Consider the following 22162-nt stretch of genomic DNA (forward strand, 5'->3'; position numbering starts at 1 on the left):
CATAAATAAAATAAAAAATAATAAATAAATAAATAAATAAAAATTAAAAAAAAATAAAGAAATATTAGGAGAGAAAAACAGTTAAAAGTTTTACTTTCAGAGATATTGTAGGTGCCAATACTGGATTTAATCTTTCAGATTTAATTTTTCTTATGGGTTTGTTAGTTATTCAATAAATCCCATAAGTCTGTGTAATATCATAATTGTATAAAACCCTTTTATTACTTTACAGCCTGTAATAGTGTGTCTGTCCACCTTTTAAACCATTGCAATAATTTTCCTGATATATTAACACATTAGGAAAACTTTCCTTAAACAAACATTAAAAAACAAAAACACATGCACACAAACACATAGTAAAGTAGCAGGACATTTCTTGCACTGTCAAGCTCAAAGAGGAAGATTCAGAAATGTAGGATGGAACACGTCAGCCTTCGCCACAGTCAAATAACCAGGTTTGCTCTTATTTACTAGCTGTGTGACTTTGGTCAAGTAACTTGGTCTTTCTGAGTTTCACATTTCCTTATCTGTAAAATGAATACAGCGTTTATCTCACAGAGCTGTTGCTAAGATTAAAGAAGCATTCCTGACAAAGAGTAAAATATTACCGCCAATTAATGAGTAGGCATTTATTAAATATAAAGACCTACAACATCCCTGGTGTTTTCTAAAGCATTTTATAGATTTCTCTGGTACCACGCCTAACACGTTTGTTTTCATCAGCACAGTAGGTGTTGAATAAAGATTTGTTGATTTGAGTACATGAGTCAAACGCAGGTCTTCCCTGAAGATTGAGAGAACTTGTGGGCAGGAGCCATTTCTTCTTACTCATCTTTACACCAGCAGCCAGCCTAGCGCCTGGTTCACGGGAAGGACACGATGAAGGCTTAATTTTACCGAATGGAGTTGGTGGATCAGTTCCAGACATCACCCCTGAGTTGGAGCACTTACAGGAAGGAGTAAAGATCTATCATCCCTGCCCAGAAACAAGTTGTGTATGTGTGTGTTTAAGAAGAAAAAAAGCTACTAAAGAGTAAGGGAGGAAAAAGAACTCCTTTTCCTAAGAAATGGAGGACTTTAATTATCCCTAACAGTTGTTTATTCCGCTCTGTCTTCTTTAGGTGCTCGCCTGCGGTTGGTCTTTTAAATCAAAGAATCTTCACTCTTTCCAGGGTGACGTCGTCATTGTTGTTTCTCCAAATATAGGTAGCAGCAGTCTGTGGGCTGCCTGGCTTTTACAGGCTGCAAATGTAAATGCCCATTGTTCACATACACAATTATTGGGTAAAACATGTGAGCCTCAGGCGCCTAACTGCTTAAAATATGCTAACTAGCCTTTAGTTGCTTCCAGAACTATTTACTTACAGTTCAAATGTCCCCAGTAATTGTGGAGAAATTTTTGTTTTGTTTTGTTTTGTTTTGTTTAGGTAATAAAAGCAACATTGGAATCTTAAAGTGAGTGAGCAGAATTGCAGATAATTTTATGATCTTTGTTTATCTTTCACTTGCTTACTTATAATGGAAGTTCTAATTTGCTTTCTGAAAGGGTCACATTTAGCACACATTGTTTTTTACACAATTATTGAGTTGCTTTTTCTCCCGGAAGAAGGAAGAAAATTGAAGTTCATTGACCACCTCTTACGTCCCAGGAGCTCCGTGAGGCTTTTTATACATACATTCTGCCTCCTGAGCCTCAAAACAGTCTTGATAAGTAGGACTTACCTCCATGTTATAGCTCGAGAGACTGAGACTCAGAGCCCAAGAGTCACCAAGTTGCACTGGTGAAGCGAGGACACAACCCACATTTGATGTCAAGCCTGTTCCTACCAATACCCACAGGAACTAATCAGAAAGTACCTTACAAATACCAAGTGCTTTACCCAAATACACTTATAAAAAGGTTCTGGAGAGACAATATTGAAGAGGGATTAAGATAACATGCTCTGGAGTTAGGCAGTCCTGGAATCAAAATCTGACTGTGGTATTTATTAGCTATGTGACCTCTAGCAAGTTAATTAACCTCTCTGAGCCCCAGTTTCCTTACTTATGAGGGGGGAATGGAATATTGTGAGTGAGCATTAAGTGAGATAAAGTTTGTAAGCACGATGCAAATTCCTGGTGCTTGATAAATAATAAATAAATGGCAACTTTAAAGAAAGAAGAGGGGACTTAAAAATTTGACCCCCAGAACTCTTTTGGGATTTAAAATAGTGCACCAGATCCAAAAGAATCTCAATAAAATGCATCTGGTCAGCTCTCACTTGGTCAAGGCTCTCACAGCACCTATACTTATATGTAATTTTTTAAGTTAATATTTGTCTCCTCCAGTAGACTATAATTTCCATAAAGTCAGGAGCCAAGTATCCCTAGCACCCAGCAGAGTTTCACAGATTTTGACCTGTTAACCTGTGCCGTTTTTGTTTTCTTCCTAGTAATTTCGCCCTTTCTCTGCTCATTCAAGCAGTGAGCCAGAGCTGGTTGTCTCAGAGGGGAATGACAAGATGGAAAGCAGAAAGGAAAAAAAAAAAAAAAAAAAAGACTTAGTCTCTATATGGCTTTTTTTTATTCCAAAAGCCTAAGCTAAAGGTGACAAACTGATGGCCCAAGGGCCACATCTGGCCCATAGACATGACTTGTTTGTATGATACATGTATATACATGTGTTTAATTCAAACTTATTACCAGAATTTAAAAATCAGGATATTGCTAAAAATAAAACCAAACACACAAAACAAAACAAAACTTGGGTTTCTGGCTTCTTTTGAAAAATCTGAAGATCTGCCATTATATGGCCCACATTTTCCCGTGGCGACAACTGGCTCTCTAGTTTACTACAGTCCCCACCACTCCCTACCGCTCCCCAACACTAAGGTCACATGTCATTTAACAGTACACTTGCACTGTTGTTTTTCTTATAGTTAAGAGGAAAGAAAAATATGTTTTATACCCATGTCTCTAGCAAAAATAGAAAAATAAAAATCAAACAAGGAGCAAACATATAGGGTCAGTAACAAGTAGAGTCAATAACCATCATTTGTGGTTGCCTCACCAAAGCAGAAAAAACTACTTTTCTCAAGCTCCCTTGTAGCTACAACACAGGCATGACCTGGAATCTGTCACAAAGAAGCACTTGCATGAGATTTAGAACCTGCTAGCTAGGTTTCATGCTTTGAAGAGAGAAAATGACAAGATTGGCAAGCAATCACCAATTTAAAGGAAAGTGTGGGAGTCAGAGGGCTAACCTTGTCATCATTCAAAGGGCCCCTCATATCCTGCAGTTGGAAGGCAGGTGGAACTGAAGATCAGTCCCAGGACTTCATAGTAAAAATGGCTAAATCCCCCCTCAAGTGTGGTCTTGACTTAGAGACTTGCTTCCAAAGAATAAAGTATGTATGTGAAGGGAAAGAACTTTGCTGTGGAGAAACCTGGCAAACACACTAGCTCAACCGAGTGACCAAGGTTAACATCACTAGTAATGTCATGTGGGTAGTGTGTGCCTCCTGATACGATGGGATAAAAGAGACACTTTGCCCCTGTATTATTCTTCCCCAAACTGTAACTCCACTCTAATCATGAAAAAAATATCAGACAGACACAAAGCAATAGACATTCTGCAAAATACCCAAACAGTATTTTTCAAAACAGTCCAGGACATGAAAAACAGGGGAAAACTAAGAAACTGTCGCAGATCAGAGGAGACTACAAAACATGATGACAAAATGTAATGTAGTATCCTGGATTGGATCCTGGAACAGAAAAAGGATGTCAGTGGAAAATAGTGAAACAGTGATAAAGGATGGAATTTAATTCATAATATATTATTGACTGATATTGATGCCTTAGTTTTGATAAATATACCACGGCAATGTAAGACACTCATGTTAGAGGAAACTGGACAAGGAATATACAGGAACTCTCTGTACATTCTTTTAAACTTTTCTGTAAATCTTAAATTATTCCAAAGTCAAAAGTTTACTTTAAAAAACATCAGAACTCCAGAGAACGTGGGATTCTAAGTTTAGGTCAGTCTTGTATACCAGCCAGGGCCCTGATAGGAGGACATCTAGAAGGAATAGCCATGAGGCCTTGGGATAGGGAGATAAGTGCACATGAATATCTTCAGTCCCCAGATTCTTCGAAACCTTCTGGACCTGCAGAAGTGATCCACACCCCCTTGTTAGAAGATAGACGCCCTTCCTCCCCTTACTTGAAAACCATGCAACAGTCTCAAATAAGGCATGTGACTTATATGACAATACTAACCCTCTTCAGGATCTGCTTCTGCCTCCCTTTCTGACTTTACCAGACCAATAACTAGAATGGAAGCCCAGCATGGACCAGACTGGGCAAGTAGTGACCCTGCCAATGGAGAAGAGGGATTTTACACCAAAGAATAAAGACCTGACTAGCATTTACCAGCAGGAAGCAAGCAAGTATGCTTGGGAATGGCATCCGAATAGGCTGGATTTGTGGAGGGCTGGGAGGTGGGTGTGGATAATAAAGCTGGATAAGGAGAGTTTGTCAATATGAAAGTCCTTCTTCCATGGCATAGGACTTAACATCCTGAAAAAAGTCTAGGGAAGTGGTTCTAATAAGCTGCTGGGGTAGCTCATGGAAGCTTAGACAAAGTAGAGATGCCAAGTGGAGACTAACGACTCTTTTTCTTTTTCCAACCATTTACTAATTTCTAATAATTATTGCATTGTGGTCAGAGATTATGGCCACTGTGACTTTTTTTGTTAATTAACTTAAGAGTTTCTTGTGGTTCAGTAATTGAGCAGAGCACATCTTCAAAGCGGATTTGACTATCAGTGACTTCAGTCTTTGAATCTGGCCGTCAGTAGTAATTTCTCCCTTTGAATCAATGCCTGAAGATAGGGACATGGTGAAGTCAGGCCATGGTCCAATAGGCGGACCCAGCCTCATTCCTCTTCTGTTTATATTCATTCCAAGAGTACCCTTCCTTGGGTCTGAGGGTTCACTTCCTCCCTTTTCCTTCATTGTCCAATAAACCTAATTTATGGGTGCATTTCATTTTTTTAATGCCTGGTATAAAGAGCACTCAATTTGATCAGACCATATAGATGAATTGGTGAGGATTCAATTGGCTATCTTTTATTCCCTTGGCTCAAGTTTCGATCTTTGTTATTTTCAGAGATAAAAACTTGGGACATCTTTAATATTGGTCATATTCTTGATCAATAAAAATGTCCCTCTTTAACTAATTTTATTTTTTAAGGAGAGATGCCAGAACTGTTATAGTAGTTGGTAGAGAAAGGGAAAAAAAGGGTCAAAGAAGTGGACATGGTATAATGGGTTTTCTATATAAGATGAAAAAGCCCACAAACTAATGATAATCCTCAAGAGGGATGTGGTTAGAAGAGATCAAGTTAGAAGAGATCAAGAATGGATGAGCAGCAAGCTGTCATCCACCCAAATGGAATGTCACACACTCTTTCCCAGTTTCTAGACCAGAATCCAATGATGGATAGAAAAGTTGGGTCTCCCTGATGACTACAACAGCTCAGCAAGAAAAGAGAAGGGATTCCCCTCGTCATTTCCCAAAGGAACTTAAAGCTATTTAATCATGTAAATATATGCTAAAGAAAGAGGACTATTGTTCCAATTTGCTAATGCTGCTGTTTTGCAAAACACCAGAAATGGATTGGCCTTTATAAAGGGGGTTTATTTGGTTACAAAGTTACAGTCTTAAGGCCATAAAGAGTCCAAGGTAAGTCATCAACAATAGGGTACCATTACTGGAGAAAGGCTATTGGCATCCAGAAAACCTCTGTTAGCTGGGAAGGCATGTGGCTGGCGTCTGCTTGCTCCCAGGTTGCTTTTTAAAATAGCATTCTCCAAAATGTCAGCGTCAGCTTTCAATGGCCATCTTCAATATGTCTCTCTAAGCTGCAGCAACAAGCTCCTTCTGTCTGAGCTCTTATAGGGCTCCAGTGATTTAATTAAGACCCACGCTGAATGGGCAGGGCTATGCCTCCATGGAAATAATCTAATCACAGGTATTATCCAACCCACTGTTGGGTGGGTCACATCTCCATGGAAACAACCTAATCCAAAGATTCCAACCTAATCAACACTAATACATCGGCCCCACAAGATTGCATTAAAGAACATAGCATTCTGGAGGACATAATACATTCAAACCAGCACAACTACCCTTATCTTTTGAGAACTGATGGGTAAAAGGTTGAGCTGATGCTGATATTCAGGGAGCTACAACCCCATCATGGCTCTCCTGTTAGAGAGAATACTACACGGAATCCTGCTGCAGGCCCATCTCGTGGTGGTCCACTGGGTCCTTGGACCCACCCAGCTGTCATTTCTAAGTTCCCAAATATATAATTGGTATGGTTAGACTGAGCACTTGGCAAAAACTTTACGTTGGTTTCTTGACTTATAGAATAATAGCTATTTTCGTAGAAAATGGCAGGTGGAAATCCATGAAACATCTATTCCTGGCTAAGATGATAAATCAAAAACAGTATTGCATCTCAGGGGGAATGATAGAGATTAGTTCCACCTTCAGAGACTTAAAGGCTGCAGGGATGATAGTTCCCATTGTGTCTCCATTTAATTCACCTATCTGGCCCCCTACAAAACAAGAAAGAATGGATCACGGTGGCTGATGGTGGACCATTGGAAACTTAACTCACTTACATAGTGAGCTGCTCTTGATCTGGTGCATTTTTTCCATAAGAAAGAGGATCACAAACAGTTTGCATTCACATTAGATGATTAAGAGTATATAGTCATGGCCTTGTTCTCTCTCGTATTATAGGCAGAAGAGACTTTCTGGAAATTCTGGAGAACATCATATTGATCTTCTATATTGATGACATCCTGTTTTTTAAACCTCCTAACCAAGAAGTGGCAAGCCCTCTGGATGCTTCAGTAAAACCCATGTGCTCCAGAGGGTGGGAGATAATCACCATAAAGATTCACAGGCACTCCACATGAGTTCTTAAGGGATTTCCCAAACATTCTCTCTAAAGTAAAGGAAAAGATACTGCACTTTTTTCCTCCTACCACTAAGAAGCATGACGGTTGGTAGACATCTTTGGGTTGTGGAGGCAGTATTCTCCACACTTGGGAATATTGTTTTAACCTATTTATTGGGTGGCATAAAAGACTGCTGTTTTGAATGAGGGCCAAAGCAAGAAAGTGCTCTGCAGCAGGTCCAGGCTGCAGTAGGAGCCATGTTATCTAGCATGCCCATGGTACTAAAGGAATGTGGATAGGAAAAATGCCATGTGAAGTTTCTAAGAAAACCCAAAGGGAAAAAAAGGAGGGAGGGAGTAAGGGAGGGAGAGAGGGAGGGAGGGAGGAAGGAAGGAAGGAAGGAAGGAAGGAAGGAAGGAAGGAAATGGAATAAAATAACCCAATAGGAGAATACAGCATAGGCCACTAGGATTCTGGAATATGGTCATGCCATCCAAAGTAGAGAGATATACAACATTCAAAAACACAGCTCCAGATATGCTACTGAGCCCTCATAGAAATGGAACATCTGATAATGATATATCAAGATACCATACAGCCAAACCTACCAAGTCATAAGGTCCATCATAAGATGGAGGTGGTAGACTTGGGATCAAACACCAACAGGGCTGCAGAACACAGATAAGCCCATGTTAGAGGGTGCAGGCTCCCATGTGACCTGTGATTGTTGTGACAATGCCTCTCCATCAGCTCACACCTATGACTAGCTGACAGGAGGAAAACAACTTGAGCTTAGTTCACAGATGGGTCAGTTTGGTGTATGAGAGCAAGCCAAATATTTACTGCTGCTGACTGCAGCCCTATTCAGAGGTGGCCCTGAAAGACAGTGATGAGAGGAAATCCTCCCAATAGGGAGAGCTTTAGGCAGTTGAATTGGTCTTCTGCTATGTGTGAAAAGAGAAACAGCCCAAGGTAAGGTTATTCCTGGATTCATAGACAGTGGTGAATGGCTTCCTGATTGTAGGTCAGGGCCTGGAAAGAACAATACTGAAAGATTTGGAAGAAGGAAATCTTGGGAGAAGATGTGGATGAATCTGAGAGTGAGCACAAAGTGTGAAGCTCTATATATTGCACATGAACATGCACTAGAGAGCATCCACTTGGAAAAGGAACCATACAATCGATGGACAGAATGACTTGCCCACTTGATGTTAGCCAGATTTTGTCCTCAGCTGCACAGTGAACTTGTGAATGGTGTGACCATGGTAGCAGATATAGAGGTTATGTGTGGGCTCTGGCTCACCAAGGCTGACCCAGCTACTGCTGCTGTCAGCAACAAAACTAATGCTGAGTTCCCAGTTCTACACAGTCCCTCAAGGAGACAAACCAGCCTCTTGGTGGCAAATTTCATCAGACCTCTTCCATCCTGAAAAGGTAGTAATTTTTCCTGTGTTTGACACATATTCCACTTGTGATTTTGTCTTTCCAGCTAGTATCACTATCTGAAGATGCAGTGTGCCTGATTTTCCTATGTGGGATCCCAAATAACATCACCTCAGATCCACACACCCAACTAAGGCAAAGGAAGTACAGCGGTGGCACAGGAAGATGGGATCCACTGGCCATACCACCTACCACATCATCTAGGAGCTGAGAGCCTCTTAAAGATGCAGTTGAGGAGATGAATCCCTGTGAGGAGAGGGTGCTAGCCTTCAGGAGACAGTAAATTCTACAGACCAGATTATACGGTGCTATGTCTCTAACAGGTAGAATGCATGGGTGTCAGAAATAAGGGGTAGAGGCGGAACGGCCCCACTCACCATCATTCCCACTGATGCACTTGAGGAAGACCCCATCTCTGTAACTTTGGACTAGAAGTCCTGATTCCCAACAAAAGAAGTTTCCATTAGGGAACATAGTATGAATCCCGCTAAATGTGTAGCTATGACTGCTGTCTTGTCACTTCTGGGTCTTCATGCCAAAACCAGAAGGCAAGTTGAGGAGTCACTGTAGTGGCAAGGGTAATTGATATTGATCCTCAAGAAGACTTAGGAAATAATAATGGGAGCAGGAAGAAATCTGTTTGACACTTGGGTGATCCACAGGGGCATCTGCTGATACTGCCGTGCCCAGTTTTAACTGTAATGGGGCCAATCCAGCAACTATGACCTGATAAGAATATGTTAACCAAAATCTCAAACCCCTCAAGGGTGAAGGTATGGCTCAACCCACCAAGCAGACCAGCAGAAGTGCTAGCTGAGAGTGAGGAAAATCGAGAATGGGTGGAGAGGAGGGACCAGTTACAGATTTGAGAGCTGGAGTCCATCCCACTAACTCTTCTCTTGAAGATTCCTCAGGAATTAGGACCACAGAACCTTGGAGCTGCTCTTCGTGGATGGAGTGAACTTATGTGAGAAGCAAGGAGATGTGAGGGTGCAATGTGTGGACTGCGGGGACACTGTGGTGCTCCCCAGATCCATTTTATCAGAAGCGGCCGCTGTTGTACACCCCTCACCCCTGCAGGGGCAGCCCGCAGGCAATGACTGACTGATGGAAAGATATCAAAGGCAGGCCCCTTGCTCAAAGGGACAACTCAGAACAGTTTCCGTTCCCGAGTCCAGCCCTGTGGATTCAGCTCTGTAGATTACCGGAGACACATCCCAGCTCCCTGTACCTCACAATTTTGCAGGAAGCACTTCCTCTCCATAAATCACATTCTAAACTCACCCAAATCCTTGGGTCAGGCTTTGCTTTTAGACAACCCTATATAAAACAGAGATGGAGTGAAATGAAGCCATGGGATCAAATAAAGCAGGGAAGAAGGATAGAGTGGAAAGGGGGGCGGTGCTGAGCTTCATCTTTAAATAGAATGGTCTGGTAAGTGCTCCTGGGAAGGTGACCTTGGAGAAGAGACTTGAAGAAAGTGAGCAAATGAGCTGTCATGCTATTTGGGATACAAGTTTTTGAGCACAGGGAACAGACGGTGCAAAAGCAGAGGCAGGAGTGGGTCCGGGATGTTCTAATAACAGCAAGGAGACACTCATGGATGGGATTGACTAAGGCAAGAAAAGAAAGAGGTGAAGTCAAAGACTTCTCAGCTCATGCACACGGTTGATGGCCATTGGAAGGACATTGGCTTTAACCCTGAGTGAGGCAGGAAACCGTGGGGAGGTTTTGAGCAGGGAGAGATGTGATGACTTTAATAGAATCACCCATCCTGCAAGGGCAGAAGCCAAGTTGCCAGAGGTCATGCAGGCAAGAAGTTAATGACGGTGCAGCAACTAGAAGCCCAGTTTACCTGATCTCAGAGCCGCCTTCTAACCTGCCTTTGTAGTGTAACAGGAAGTGCATTATCTGGTACATACATTCAATAAACCACCGCTGTATGCTGGGAATGGACACAGTACAGGGATTGGTTCCTCTCTTTAAGGGAAAGATGTAAATATCTTGAAGAAGACCAGACTCACCCCTCTGTCTGCCTTGGGAAGGTCTTCAGTATTACAACTGATTAGGGGAAAGGCCCATACTTGCCATAAATTCAGAGGTTGCTGGCTATATACAGGACAAGTAACTCCCTAAACCTAAACAAGTGGTTAAGTTTCAAGACAGCAAATGGGAAGAGGAAAGATACTTGATTAAAGAGCTTGCATAGTGTAATAATTGAGAATGGTAAGCAGAAAACATCTGGTTTGAAACCCAACTCTGACACTTATAAGTTCTGTGACCTTGGGCAAGTTACTTAACCTCCCCGTACCTCAGTTTCCTCATCTGTAAAATTGTAATTATAATATTACCCATTATCCAGTTCATAGGGTTGTTATGAGAATTAAATAAGGGTATGCCAATATTTATTACAGGTTAGTAATTAGAGGACAACCACATTGTCATTTAAGTTGAACAAATCTGCATATCAATTTCTGGACAATTATTTCTGAATTTAATGTCTTCTATGCCATCTGCTGCAATATTTGACTATCAGTGAGTGCATCTTCCTATACATCTAAAATATTGTACCTTTAAATGATTAATTGTTCAGCTGCCTTTTATCAATGACTATTCCCAAGGAAGGCTATAATACCTGATTGTAATGGCTCCATGTGAGATCTCTCAAATGCTTCCCCATGAACTTGCCACTCCCCTGACTATGAGGAATGCTCTGTGATTAAAAAGCATATGAAGAATTCCATTTAGATGATGGTCTCATTCTTGAGCTTCACATCAGTCCACTCATTTATGGCATTAATGATTTATGCTGCCAGCTAAATTAGAAAGCAGGGAGTTCTAAATTCTGAATGCTCCTGCCTCTTACAAAACAGAAAACGGTTCTTTGTGATTTTTTTTTTTTTTTTTTGAACATTGGATTCTGTCAAGTAGTTTTATGTGGAAACCAACAAGGTGCTGGAATGCCCATTACACGTCAGATTCTGGGCAAGGCACTTTACATCCAATTATCATATTTTATCCTTGCCCCATGAAATGTGATCCATTATCTCCATTATCGACTTGAAGTTAACACTGACTCGGTGACAAAGCTGAACCCCCCCAGCGAAACCCCAGTTGAGGAACTCTGTGCAAACATCACCAGAGCTGAGAATCAACTTGGACTGCTAGTCAAGTAATGCCTTTATCCCCTTCCTCTGCTAATAATTTCTCTCTAGAGATCACTGAAAGAAGGGACTTGAGTCTGGCTTTGGTTTTTCTAAAGCCATTCTACCATTATGACAACAAAGACAGCAACTCATAGCATTTATTTGATGTGTTCTATACTTCAAGCACCATGTGAGTCTTTTCTCTATTGCTTTGTGATGCAATTCGAGAAAACTGTTCAGAGTCCTAGATACATGGCTCAATTTTTGTTTGAGGTCACGAAATTTGGCAATTACCAATTTTGCTATATCCCTAAGCAAACCAACCCTTTGCAAACAAAAGGATCTTCAAGTGGCTCGCCCATTCAAACAGCAAAACCAGCTATTAGGATGCCTCCTATTGAAAAAAGCAATTAAATTTCAAACAAAGCAATTAAACCTAAATTTTGAAAAGAAAATTCCCCAATACTTTTTTGTCTAATATTTTATAAAATAAGGCAGAATCCGAGTTTGCTGCCTACAATAGTGACTATGGTCCAGAGTCTTGGTTTTTATTCCTGACTTTGTCAGATTCCTTTGTCATCACTTGAATAAACCAATTAAGCTATTGTGCCTTCTTTTTGCATTTTTAATCAGATGAAAACTACCACAATAAGACTTCACCTGGGGAGTGCTCAAGAGAAGGACAAAAAGCTCTTAAAAGAAAGTGGTATTATAATCATTTCCTATGTTTATCCTGCTGTCACTGAGCTAGGTTTTAATCTATATATGATAATTCAGTGTAGGTCTGATTGAAGTATTTTGGTTTTTAATTACTAAATTAATAAGGTGTCCAACCCAATTCTCTTGTTATGAAGACTCATCAAAAGTGATGTGACGGAAAATTTAAAATTGACAGGAGTGTGTGTGTTATTAAACACCATAAATGGAATGGGTATATTTGCCCAGAAATGGTCTTTTCACTGCAAGATTTTTAAATTTAAGAGATGACATAGAAAAGTTAAAAGGAGACACCAATTGACATTTTCACTCACAAGTATTAGAAATAATCATTCAAGCACATACAAAGCTTATCAATAAATTCTTCACATTTATTTTTATCAGAAAGATAAAGGTGTCATTTTACCTTGTACACAAAGACCACTTATTAATTTATCTATAAAACCTAAGAAGGCATTTACTGTGTCTACAAAAATTCACAAATTTAAATGTCACATCAATTCATTCATTTATGGTAAACTCTCCTTCCAATAAAAATATAACCTACTTTTAAAAAAAGTTATTTTTTGGCTTGGACATAAACCTTATTCAATTCAATGATAACTACTTAACATTTTTCCATCGTAACCATGTGAGATTTTCTGCTTTAAAGAATACTGTTTGTTTTTTTTAAGTTACCTTCCTTAAATTGTGTAACTATCCTTCTCTTTGAAAACTGCATTACCAGAAACCACTTTATACGGTTTATAGATAGTTTAAAACTTTGCAAATAATTCATTTTCATTTATAATGAAAAATAAAGTGAAAAACTCTTGAAAGGGATTTTTTGCTCAAAGCATAACCATATTTGTCATTAGTATTTAACATAAAATATCTCTCTAAACCTTTTCTCAGCCCGTATCAGACATATTAAATGCAATTACCACCATCACCAGGGAGTGCTAATCCTGCCATATAAACAGAAAGCTTGTCTTGCTATTTTCCTAATTCAACCCTATACTCCTGATGCATTTAATTTTCCTCCAGGCATAGACTGTTGGAGTTGGAAAGGGCTTTAGAGACCACCTAATCTGACTCATGCCCTCATCATTAAAATTTGGTTTTCAAAATGTGATACAAAGTCTCTCAAACACTGATAATTGGAGCTACTCAGAAATAAACCGAAAGTTTGCATTCAAACTTTACCTTTGTAAAATCCCCAACGAATCTCCCAAGGCGTTCTTCACTCCTTCCTTTCCAGGTTTCAAAAATTTTTCTTTGAAGGTACTGAACACTTTAAAAGGCATTTTGAATAGTGGGCACCTCCAAGCTGTTAACAGTCAACCTCAGAAACTGTCATCCTTTTTCATTTCCAGCCTGGGGACCACTCTGTTTCCCTTGATGAACACCCTGAAGTCAGTTCCCACGGAGGTAAGTACTTATTATCAAAAAGGACACGAAATCCTGTCCAGATCTTTCACGATGAGACCCCCTCCACTTCCAAAGGAAAAAAAAAAATGGTCAAGGGTGTCTGGCAGGAACTCAGCTCCGGGAACAGCTTCTAGCTCAGAAACAGCCTGTGGCCGCGTTTCAGGCAGCCTCTCTCAGGCTGAGCGCAGCCTCTCTCCCTCCCTGGGGCTGCTGCTGGAGAAGCTCGAGGGGGCTCCAGCCCATGCCGAGACCAGAGACCAGCGGCAGCATCTGCAGCCTGGCTCCAGCCCCTCCTGCTGCTTCTGACCACCGCCCCTTTGCTGCCTTCCCAGGGCTCAGCTGTGGCTCACCCTGAGTGATGCTTTCCAAGATGATGCTATAGTAACGGGCATGATACCTGCCCCTCTGTCACTGGACTTATTAACAGGCCCTCACCCAGAGTGAAGTTTATTAAACATTTACAAGTCCTCTGCTTTCCTGAGGTCTGGCTCTGCAGATAGGCTCTCAGCCACCACTTTATGCCTTTTAATCCCCTCGTGGGAACCGTGAAACAGTTTTCCAGCCAGACTGCTGGTATGGATGTGGTTCTACTTGCACTGGAGTAGGCTAAATGCAAAACCCAGGCCACAGACATCTAGGAGAGTCTCTTTGCTCCTGGTCAACAGAGCAGAATCTCACAAGGTGGGCGCATGGGTGCCATCGGGCCCATCTAACTGAAGATAACTGACCGGGTCATAGACCCTGCTTAGAACTCTTGGCTGGCTCCGCACTGCCCTCACAATAAATCCCAGTTCTTTATCAAGGCCCCCAAGGCCCTTCCATCTAACCTGGAGCCTGTTTCCTGTCACTCTGCTCTCTGTATCAGCAGTTCACACAACTCAGCAAGCTCTCTGTTGGCTCTGGGGCTTTGCTCAAGCTCTACCCTCTGCCTGGGAAACTCTTCTCACTCTACAAATGTGTAACTTCTAGGGATCCATGTCTCAGAGACATCCCTTCCTCTAGAAAACCTCATAGACAAGGTTAGGTATCCCTCCTCCATGCCCACAAATTGCCTGGCACGGGGTGGGTTGGACGTGGTTGGACCAGTCATTGTCCTCTGCCTAGGACAAGCCAGCAGGCCAAATCCTTCTCTGCAGTTTGAATTAAGTTAAACTAAGTGAGAGCTGGATCCTCAGAAGGTTAAACACTACCACCAATAAAAACTATTATATTATTATTATTATTATTGCTAAGATTTACTGAGCTCTTTCTATGGTCCAAACTCTGTGCTAAGCACTCTTTATGGATTATCACAATCTTCCCAGCACTTCTCAGAGGGTAGTAACTTAATCTCTCCAATTTTACTGACAGGAAACTGAGGCACAAAGGGGTTAGACTTGCCTGGGATCACACAGCTGGCTAGTAAGTGACAGGGCCAGGTGTCAGACCCCAACAGCCTGCTCCAGCCCTGTCTGCTTGCTCGTGCTCTCTCTCTTTCCCCCTTTAACAACCTTATTGAGTATATTTTGCATTTTATATAATTCATCCATTTCAAGTGTACAATTCAATGATTTTTAGTAAATTTACCAAGCTCTGCAACCAACTTAAAGCAGTTTTAGAATATTTCCATCACCCCAATACGATCCCTCATATTTACTGCTAATTCCCATCTCCTATCTCACATCCCCCTCAATCCTCCACCACACCAGGCAACTAACATCTACTTTCTGTCTCTATAGATTTGCCTTCTCTGGACATTTCATGTAAACAGAATATACAATATGTGGTCTCTTATGTCTGTCTTCTTTCACTTAGTATAATGATTTTGAGGTTTGTCCATCTCATAGCACTTATTAGTAGTGCATTGCTTTTTATTGCTGAATAATATTTCATTGTATAGATATATCATATTTTGTCTATCCATTGACCTGTTGATAGGCTTTTAGCTTGTTTCTGATTTATGGTGATTATGAATAAAGCTGTTTAGAACATTTGTGTAAAAGACTTTGGATTGACATGTTTTCACTTCTCTTGGATAATGTACCTAGGAGTGGAACTGCAGGATCATGTGGTAACTCAATATTTAACTTTTTAATGCCAAATTATTTTCCCAAGTGGCTGTACCATTTTATATTCTCATCTGTAATGTATGAGAGTGCACGTTTGTCCACACTTCACCAACATTTGTTATTGTTTTTTTTTATTGTAACAATTCTATTGGAGATCCAATGCTATCTCATTGTAGTTTCAATTTGCATTTCTCTAATGATTGATGACATTGGGCATCTTTTCATGTGCTTATTAGTTTGTATATCCTTTTTTGTGAAACATCTACCTATTCAAATTTTTTGCCTATTTTTAATGGGTTGTTTGTCTTATTGAGGTGTATGAGTATATTTTCTGAAAATACGTCCTTTATCAGATACGTGCTTTGCAAATATTTTCACCTTGTCTGTGGCTTGCCTTTTCATTATTTAATGGTGTGTTGTGAAGTTGAAAATTTTTGAACTTTGATAAAGGCCAATTTATCAATTTTTTTTCTTATGGACCATGCTTTTGTTGTCATATCGAAGAAAGCTTTACCCAACCTGAGGTCTCAAAGATTTTCTCCTTTGTTTTCTTCTAAAAGTTCTATTGCTTTAGCTTTTACATTTAAGTCTATGATCCATTTTGAGTTAATTTTGTATATGGTGTGTATGGTCTAAGTTCAGCCGTTTGCATTTTTATCCAATTGTCCCAGCACCATTTGTTAAAATGGCTATCCTTTCCCTAATGAACTGCCTTGTCACCTTTGTCAAAAAATCAATAGTATGAGGATTTATTTCTGGACTCTCAATTCTATTCCATCAATCTATATATCCACCCTTATGCCAGTGCCGCACAGTCTTAATGACTGTAGCTTTAGGGTCACTTTGAAACTGGGACGTGAAAGCCCTACAACTTTGTTCTTTTTCAAAATTGTTTTGGTCTTTTGCATTTCCATATAAATTTTAGGAGCAGCCTATTGGTATCTGCAAGAAATCCTGTCCAGCCCTGTGCTCTTAAAGGGATAGTTTCTGGCTACCAACCTTTGCCACCCACAACCCTTGAGACTGAGAACTCTAAGGCTGCAGGAAAGCACAGATCTATCTAATCACTCTACCAACAAGTCTTTACCTGTTTCCAAAAAGCTCACTTTCACCAAAAGAAGATACAATCGAAACAAAATATGCTAAATACATTCTCTTGCTACAGAAAGTATCCACTGGTGAAGCTTCTAACCCCCAGATACTCTTAGATTACTGATTTCTGATCTCATAGAGCACATAAAAGAAGTCCTACTGGCAAAGACCATGTAACTCTCTCTTAAAGGTCAAAGTTTGCTGAGTGCACTAACCATTCCTGCAGAATGTATTGCTCATGAAACACACCTGGATCTATGAAAGCTTCTTGGTTGTGATTTAGATGGTTGATAATAATAATAACCAGCATTGATTGAGCACCTTGCTAGGTGCCAGGCTTTAAGCACTTAACCTGTTTGAATGCACTTAATCCTACAACCCTCTTCTTAAGTAGGCATCATCTTTATACCATCTACAGATAAGGAAACTGAGGCACAGACCGGCAAAGTAAACTTGCTCAAGTTCACCTAGATAGTGAACTGAGCAGAGGTTGGATATGAACTCAGAAGTCTGGCATCAGAAACTTTGCTTTTTTTTTTTTTTTTTTTTGGTTCCAAAGTGTTTTTTTATTTTGAACTCATTGAAATAAAATTATATTTAAAAAAATAGAGTAATCTCACAAACTGAGGAAAGCCAGAACAAAAAGAACAAGTTAGTATTTTTTCCTGAAAGGCAGATTCAATAGCTATAAAATGGATTTTCTCCTTCCTAGCTTTTATCAAGTAGAAAAACAAATTTCCCAATTTCTAAGGCATTAGAAAGCACATGGAGAGAGGATCCAAGATGGTGGCATAGAGAGGAGTGGAAGCCAAGTAGTCCCCCTCAAACAACTAAAAAAAAACAGAAACAAATAGTAAATAATCCAGAATAACTGCAGGGGGACAAACATGACCATCCACTCATCATACATTAACCTGAATTGGGAGGAATGCCCAAGATCACAGCATAAAACCTGTAACTAAGAACCACGGATCCAAATCGGGAGACCCCTCCCCCACAGCCCGAGCTACAAAGCCTCATGGTGTCAGAGAGAAGCTTTCTCTCAGCAAGCAAATATAGCTCAGCTGAGCTCCAACTGGGGTTTTAATTAGCGAGTGTGAACTGCTCACTACGAGGTACAAATCCCCAACAAATAGACAGAGGGTTTGGATGATGACTGATCTTGGAGAGCCGGAGGGTTGCCTCGGACTAGCTCTGTTCCTTTTTTGACTCAGTGGAGAAAGCCTCAGCCGTTTTCAGTTCCCAGTTCTATGACCCAGACAGGGGTGTGGCACAGGCAAAGAGACACCATTGAAATGCTAATGACCTCCCCCTAGGGCATCTATTTTCTCTAAGAGGAAAGGGGTGGGGCCCAGCTCTACTACCTGCCTTTCATTCAGAACTTACACCAGTCAAGAATTATAGGCTAATCTTTGCATCAGGCAGCGAGCGCCCCTGCACGGCCTGGCAGCCTGGGGCTTCCCTTGAGGGACGACACTCACTAGTGATGTAGCACAGCATTGCCTCAGCAGAGGTCCTGGAAGATCACAGCTGAGAAGGGGGGCCCACTTGGAAAATCCAGGGGCGCTACGTCAATGCCGGCGGTTTGTGGGTCAGCAACAAAGAAAATCTGGGGCAAAACTGAAATGAAGGCTTAGACTCTTGCAATAGCCTTGAATCTCTGGGAAGACCTGGGAGGTTTGAATATTAAAGCTGCCCTGCCTCCCTGACCACCCAGACACACGCACCACGTTCAGGGCGGACAGCTCCAACAACAAACCCAAACTGAGTTCACCAACTGAACCCCATGAAAATCATTTCCCCACACACCACAGAGACAGAGTTGGGGAGAACTGACTTGAGGGTTATAGGTGACTCACAGACACCATCTACTGGTTAGTTGGAGAAAGTGTATGCCACCAACTTGTATTTCTGAAAAATCAGAATGGTATTTTATTTTTTTTACAATTTGAAAGAACCCTATCAAGCAAAGCAAATGCCAAGAGGCCAAAAACAACAGAAAATCTTAATGCATGTGATAAAACCAGATGATATGGAGAACCCGATCCCAAACACCCAAATCAAAATATCAGAAGAGACACAGTACTTGGCACAATTAATCAGACAATTACAATCAAGGAATGAAAAGATGGCACAGGATATAAAGGACATGAAGAATACCATGGAACAGGATAAAAGGGACATAAAGAAGACCCTAGAAGAGCATAAAGAAGAAATTGCAAGATTAAATAAAAAAAATAGAAGATCTTATGGAAATAGAAGAAATTGTTAGCCAAATTAAAAAGACTCTGGATACTCATAATACAAGATTAGAGGAAGTTGAACAATGACTCAGTGTCCTAGAGGTCCACAGAACAGAAAATGAAAGAACAAAAGAAAGAATGGAGAAAAAAATAAAAAAAAAATTGAAATGGATCTCAGGGATACGATAGATAAAATAAAACATCCAAATTTAAGACTCATTGGTGTCCCAGAAGGGGAAGAGAAGGGTAAAGATCTAGAAAGAGTATTCAAAGAAATTGTTGGGGAAAACTTCCCAAATGTTCTACACAATATAAATACACAAGCATAAATGCCCAGCGAACTCCAAATAGAATAAATCCAAATAAAACCACTCCAAGACATATTCTGATCAGACTGTCAAATACTGAAGAGAAGGAGCAAGTTCTGAAAGCAGCAAGAGAAAAGCAATTCACCACATACAAAGGAAACAACATAAGACTAAGTGGTGACTACTCACCGGCCACCATGGAGGCGAGAAGGCAGTGGCATGACAAAGTTAAAACTCTAAGAGAGAAAAATTTCCAACCAAGAATACTTTATCCAGCAAAACTCTCCTTCAACTTTGAGGGGGAGCTTAAATTTTTCACAGACAAACAAATGCTGAGAGAGTTTGCCAATAAAAGACCTGCCCTACTTCAGATACTAAAGGAAGCCCACCAACAGAGAAACAAAGAAAGGAGAAAGAGATATAGAGAATTTTAACAGACATATATAGAACCTTACATCCCAAATCACCAGGACACTCATTTTTCTCTAGTGATCACAGATCTTTCTCCAGAATGGACCATATGCTGGGACATAAAACAAGCCTCAATAAATTAAAAAAAAAATTGAACATATTCAAAGCACAATCTCTGACCACAATGGAATACAAATAGAAGTCAATAATTTTTGAATTGTAACTCCACTATTTACTTTCTACATGATAGAAAATACACAAACTCTAATGACAAATCAGTGGTTTTGAACTCAGTGTAAAATATGTAATTTTTGACAAGAACTAGATAAAGGTGGGGTAATGGAGGAGTATAGGTACATAGTTTATGTGTCCTATTGAAATTAAGTTGGTATCAAAGAAAAACAAGATTGTTATGGATTTAAGTGTTTAATTTTAAGCTCCACAGTAAACACAAAGAAATTATCAGAGAATATGACCATAGAGATGAAAAGTAGAGTATGGGTTAAGAGAAATGGGGGAAGGGGCAATGGGGAGTTAAGAAATGAGTGTAGGGTTGCTGTTTGAGGTGAAGGGAAATTTCTAATAATGGATGGTGGGAAGGTGATAGCATTACAACATTCTAAATGTGATTAATCCCACTAATGGAAGGCTAGAGAGAGGGTGGAATGGGAAGATTTAGGCTGTATATATGTTTCCACAATTGAGGGGGAAAAAAAAAAGACAGTCTAAATAGATGATAATTGAATGCCAAGGATGACCCTGGATGGGATCTGAGGATGGAGGACAGCAGGCTCAAAGGGACAAAGTTGAGACATAACGAAAAGGAAATATAGAATGTAAGCTTTGTATCAATGTTGAATCTCTTGTACTTCTTAGCTGCATTTAATGGGATTGCATAAAAGAATGTTCTTGTTCATGGGAAGTGTATATGTGAATTATAGTGTTTGTTCAAGGATGTGTGCAGCTAGCTCTCATATGTTCAGAAGACAGAGCAATAAATGATGGATGATAGATAGGGAGAGAGGGAGGGAGGAAGGGAGGGAAAGAAATAGCGATGTGACAACATGTTAAAGTTAGTGGATCGGGGTATTGGGGGGGTGGTCAGGGAATGCTGGAGTTCTGTGTATGGGGTTTGTATTGTTTTTGCAACTGTTCCTATAACTTTGAATTTATTTCAAAATAAAATGTAAAAAAAAAAAAAAAAAAAAAAAAAAAAGAGACCGCTTCATTCTGGCTGCTAGGAAGGAGGTTATTTCAGTGGTCTATGAGAAAAAAAAAAAAAAAAAAAGAAAAGAAAGCACATGGAGTGATGAAGATTAAGTACAAGGTTTCAAGCCCTCTAATGGGGATTAAGAAACATCAAAAGTTGCTAGTTTCCTTTCCTTTAATATCAACTATTAAATTGCACATATTGCTTACAACGTAAATTTGAGAATTTCACACTCATGACCTGAATTCCAAAAATCTGGTCATATGTTATTAAAATCTTAGTACTTAGAAAGAAAGTCTAAAGTATCTGAGCTTGCATCACAATAACTGAAAGGGGCCAGACAACAGGAAGAGCTGCTCTCATCTCACCATCTGTAGCCAAAACCAGTCAAAAAGCACCAATCTCAGGAGACTCTGATGCAGCTAGAAATTTAGAGCAAAGCCTTATTCCTAAACCACCAGAACTGCTCGCAAAGGCAGATCCAATCCTAATGCTTCATAGATAACGCACATTATAAAAGCTATAAAAGTCATTTTACAATTCCCAGAGCTGTAAACTTACTCACTGGTCTCCTCGATTTTATACTGATTAATCTACCAAACTAAGAACTTTCATTTTCAACCAGTTCAGTAAGTTAGTCAAGACAATGAATGGCTAACATTTTTGTTCTATGCACAACTAACTGATTGTTATGCTAAAGTTTTTATTAGCACAGATAATAGGAAAGCTTGAATCAACTTTTCCAAAAAGTTCCAATCTTATGTTTTGATTTGAAATATTGAGTACACATCCGGACAGTTTCTTTAAAGCTTCCTTTTTAAGATAGTTGACTCAATTTATATCATTGGTAACCATAAATTCCATAAGGACATCAATTCCTGAAAGATAGTTTTTAGTAAATAAGAGATTAAAATGTCACTAACACCTATGATAGTTGCTTAAGGATTCAAGTGACCTAACTGCATCCCAAATTAGGTTTATTATGTAACATCAACGAGCTACTCAAGATTCTGTAGGATTCTGTGGGTGTGTCCTTGTTAAGTTATTCAAACACCTACCAACCTTTAAAGTGGATCACTACTCCCCCAAAGTAAACTGGTGTTGGACCCTAACAGAAACCCCATCCTGTTTCCCTGCTCTATAGGGAATCACCCTTCCTCAGCAGCATCTCCCA

The 22162-nt window shown here is 40.0% G+C and overlaps 1 protein-coding gene across 1 annotated transcript in view; it reads right to left on the reverse strand.

The window, feature by feature from the left end:
* The window catches only part of SLC17A8 (solute carrier family 17 member 8), a 52503-nt gene extending 38951 nt beyond the window's left edge, over positions 1-13552 (reverse strand). The window contains exon 1 of the mRNA XM_037846781.1: positions 13452-13552. Coding sequence (XP_037702709.1) covers positions 13452-13552 — 101 coding nt within the window. The remainder of the gene's footprint in view (positions 1-13451) is intronic.
* Between the last annotated feature and the right edge of the window lie 8610 nt (positions 13553-22162).

The sequence above is a fragment of the Choloepus didactylus genome, chromosome 8, assembly GCF_015220235.1.
Source record: "Choloepus didactylus isolate mChoDid1 chromosome 8, mChoDid1.pri, whole genome shotgun sequence".
In the NCBI taxonomy this organism is placed as follows: Eukaryota; Metazoa; Chordata; class Mammalia; order Pilosa; family Megalonychidae; genus Choloepus; species Choloepus didactylus.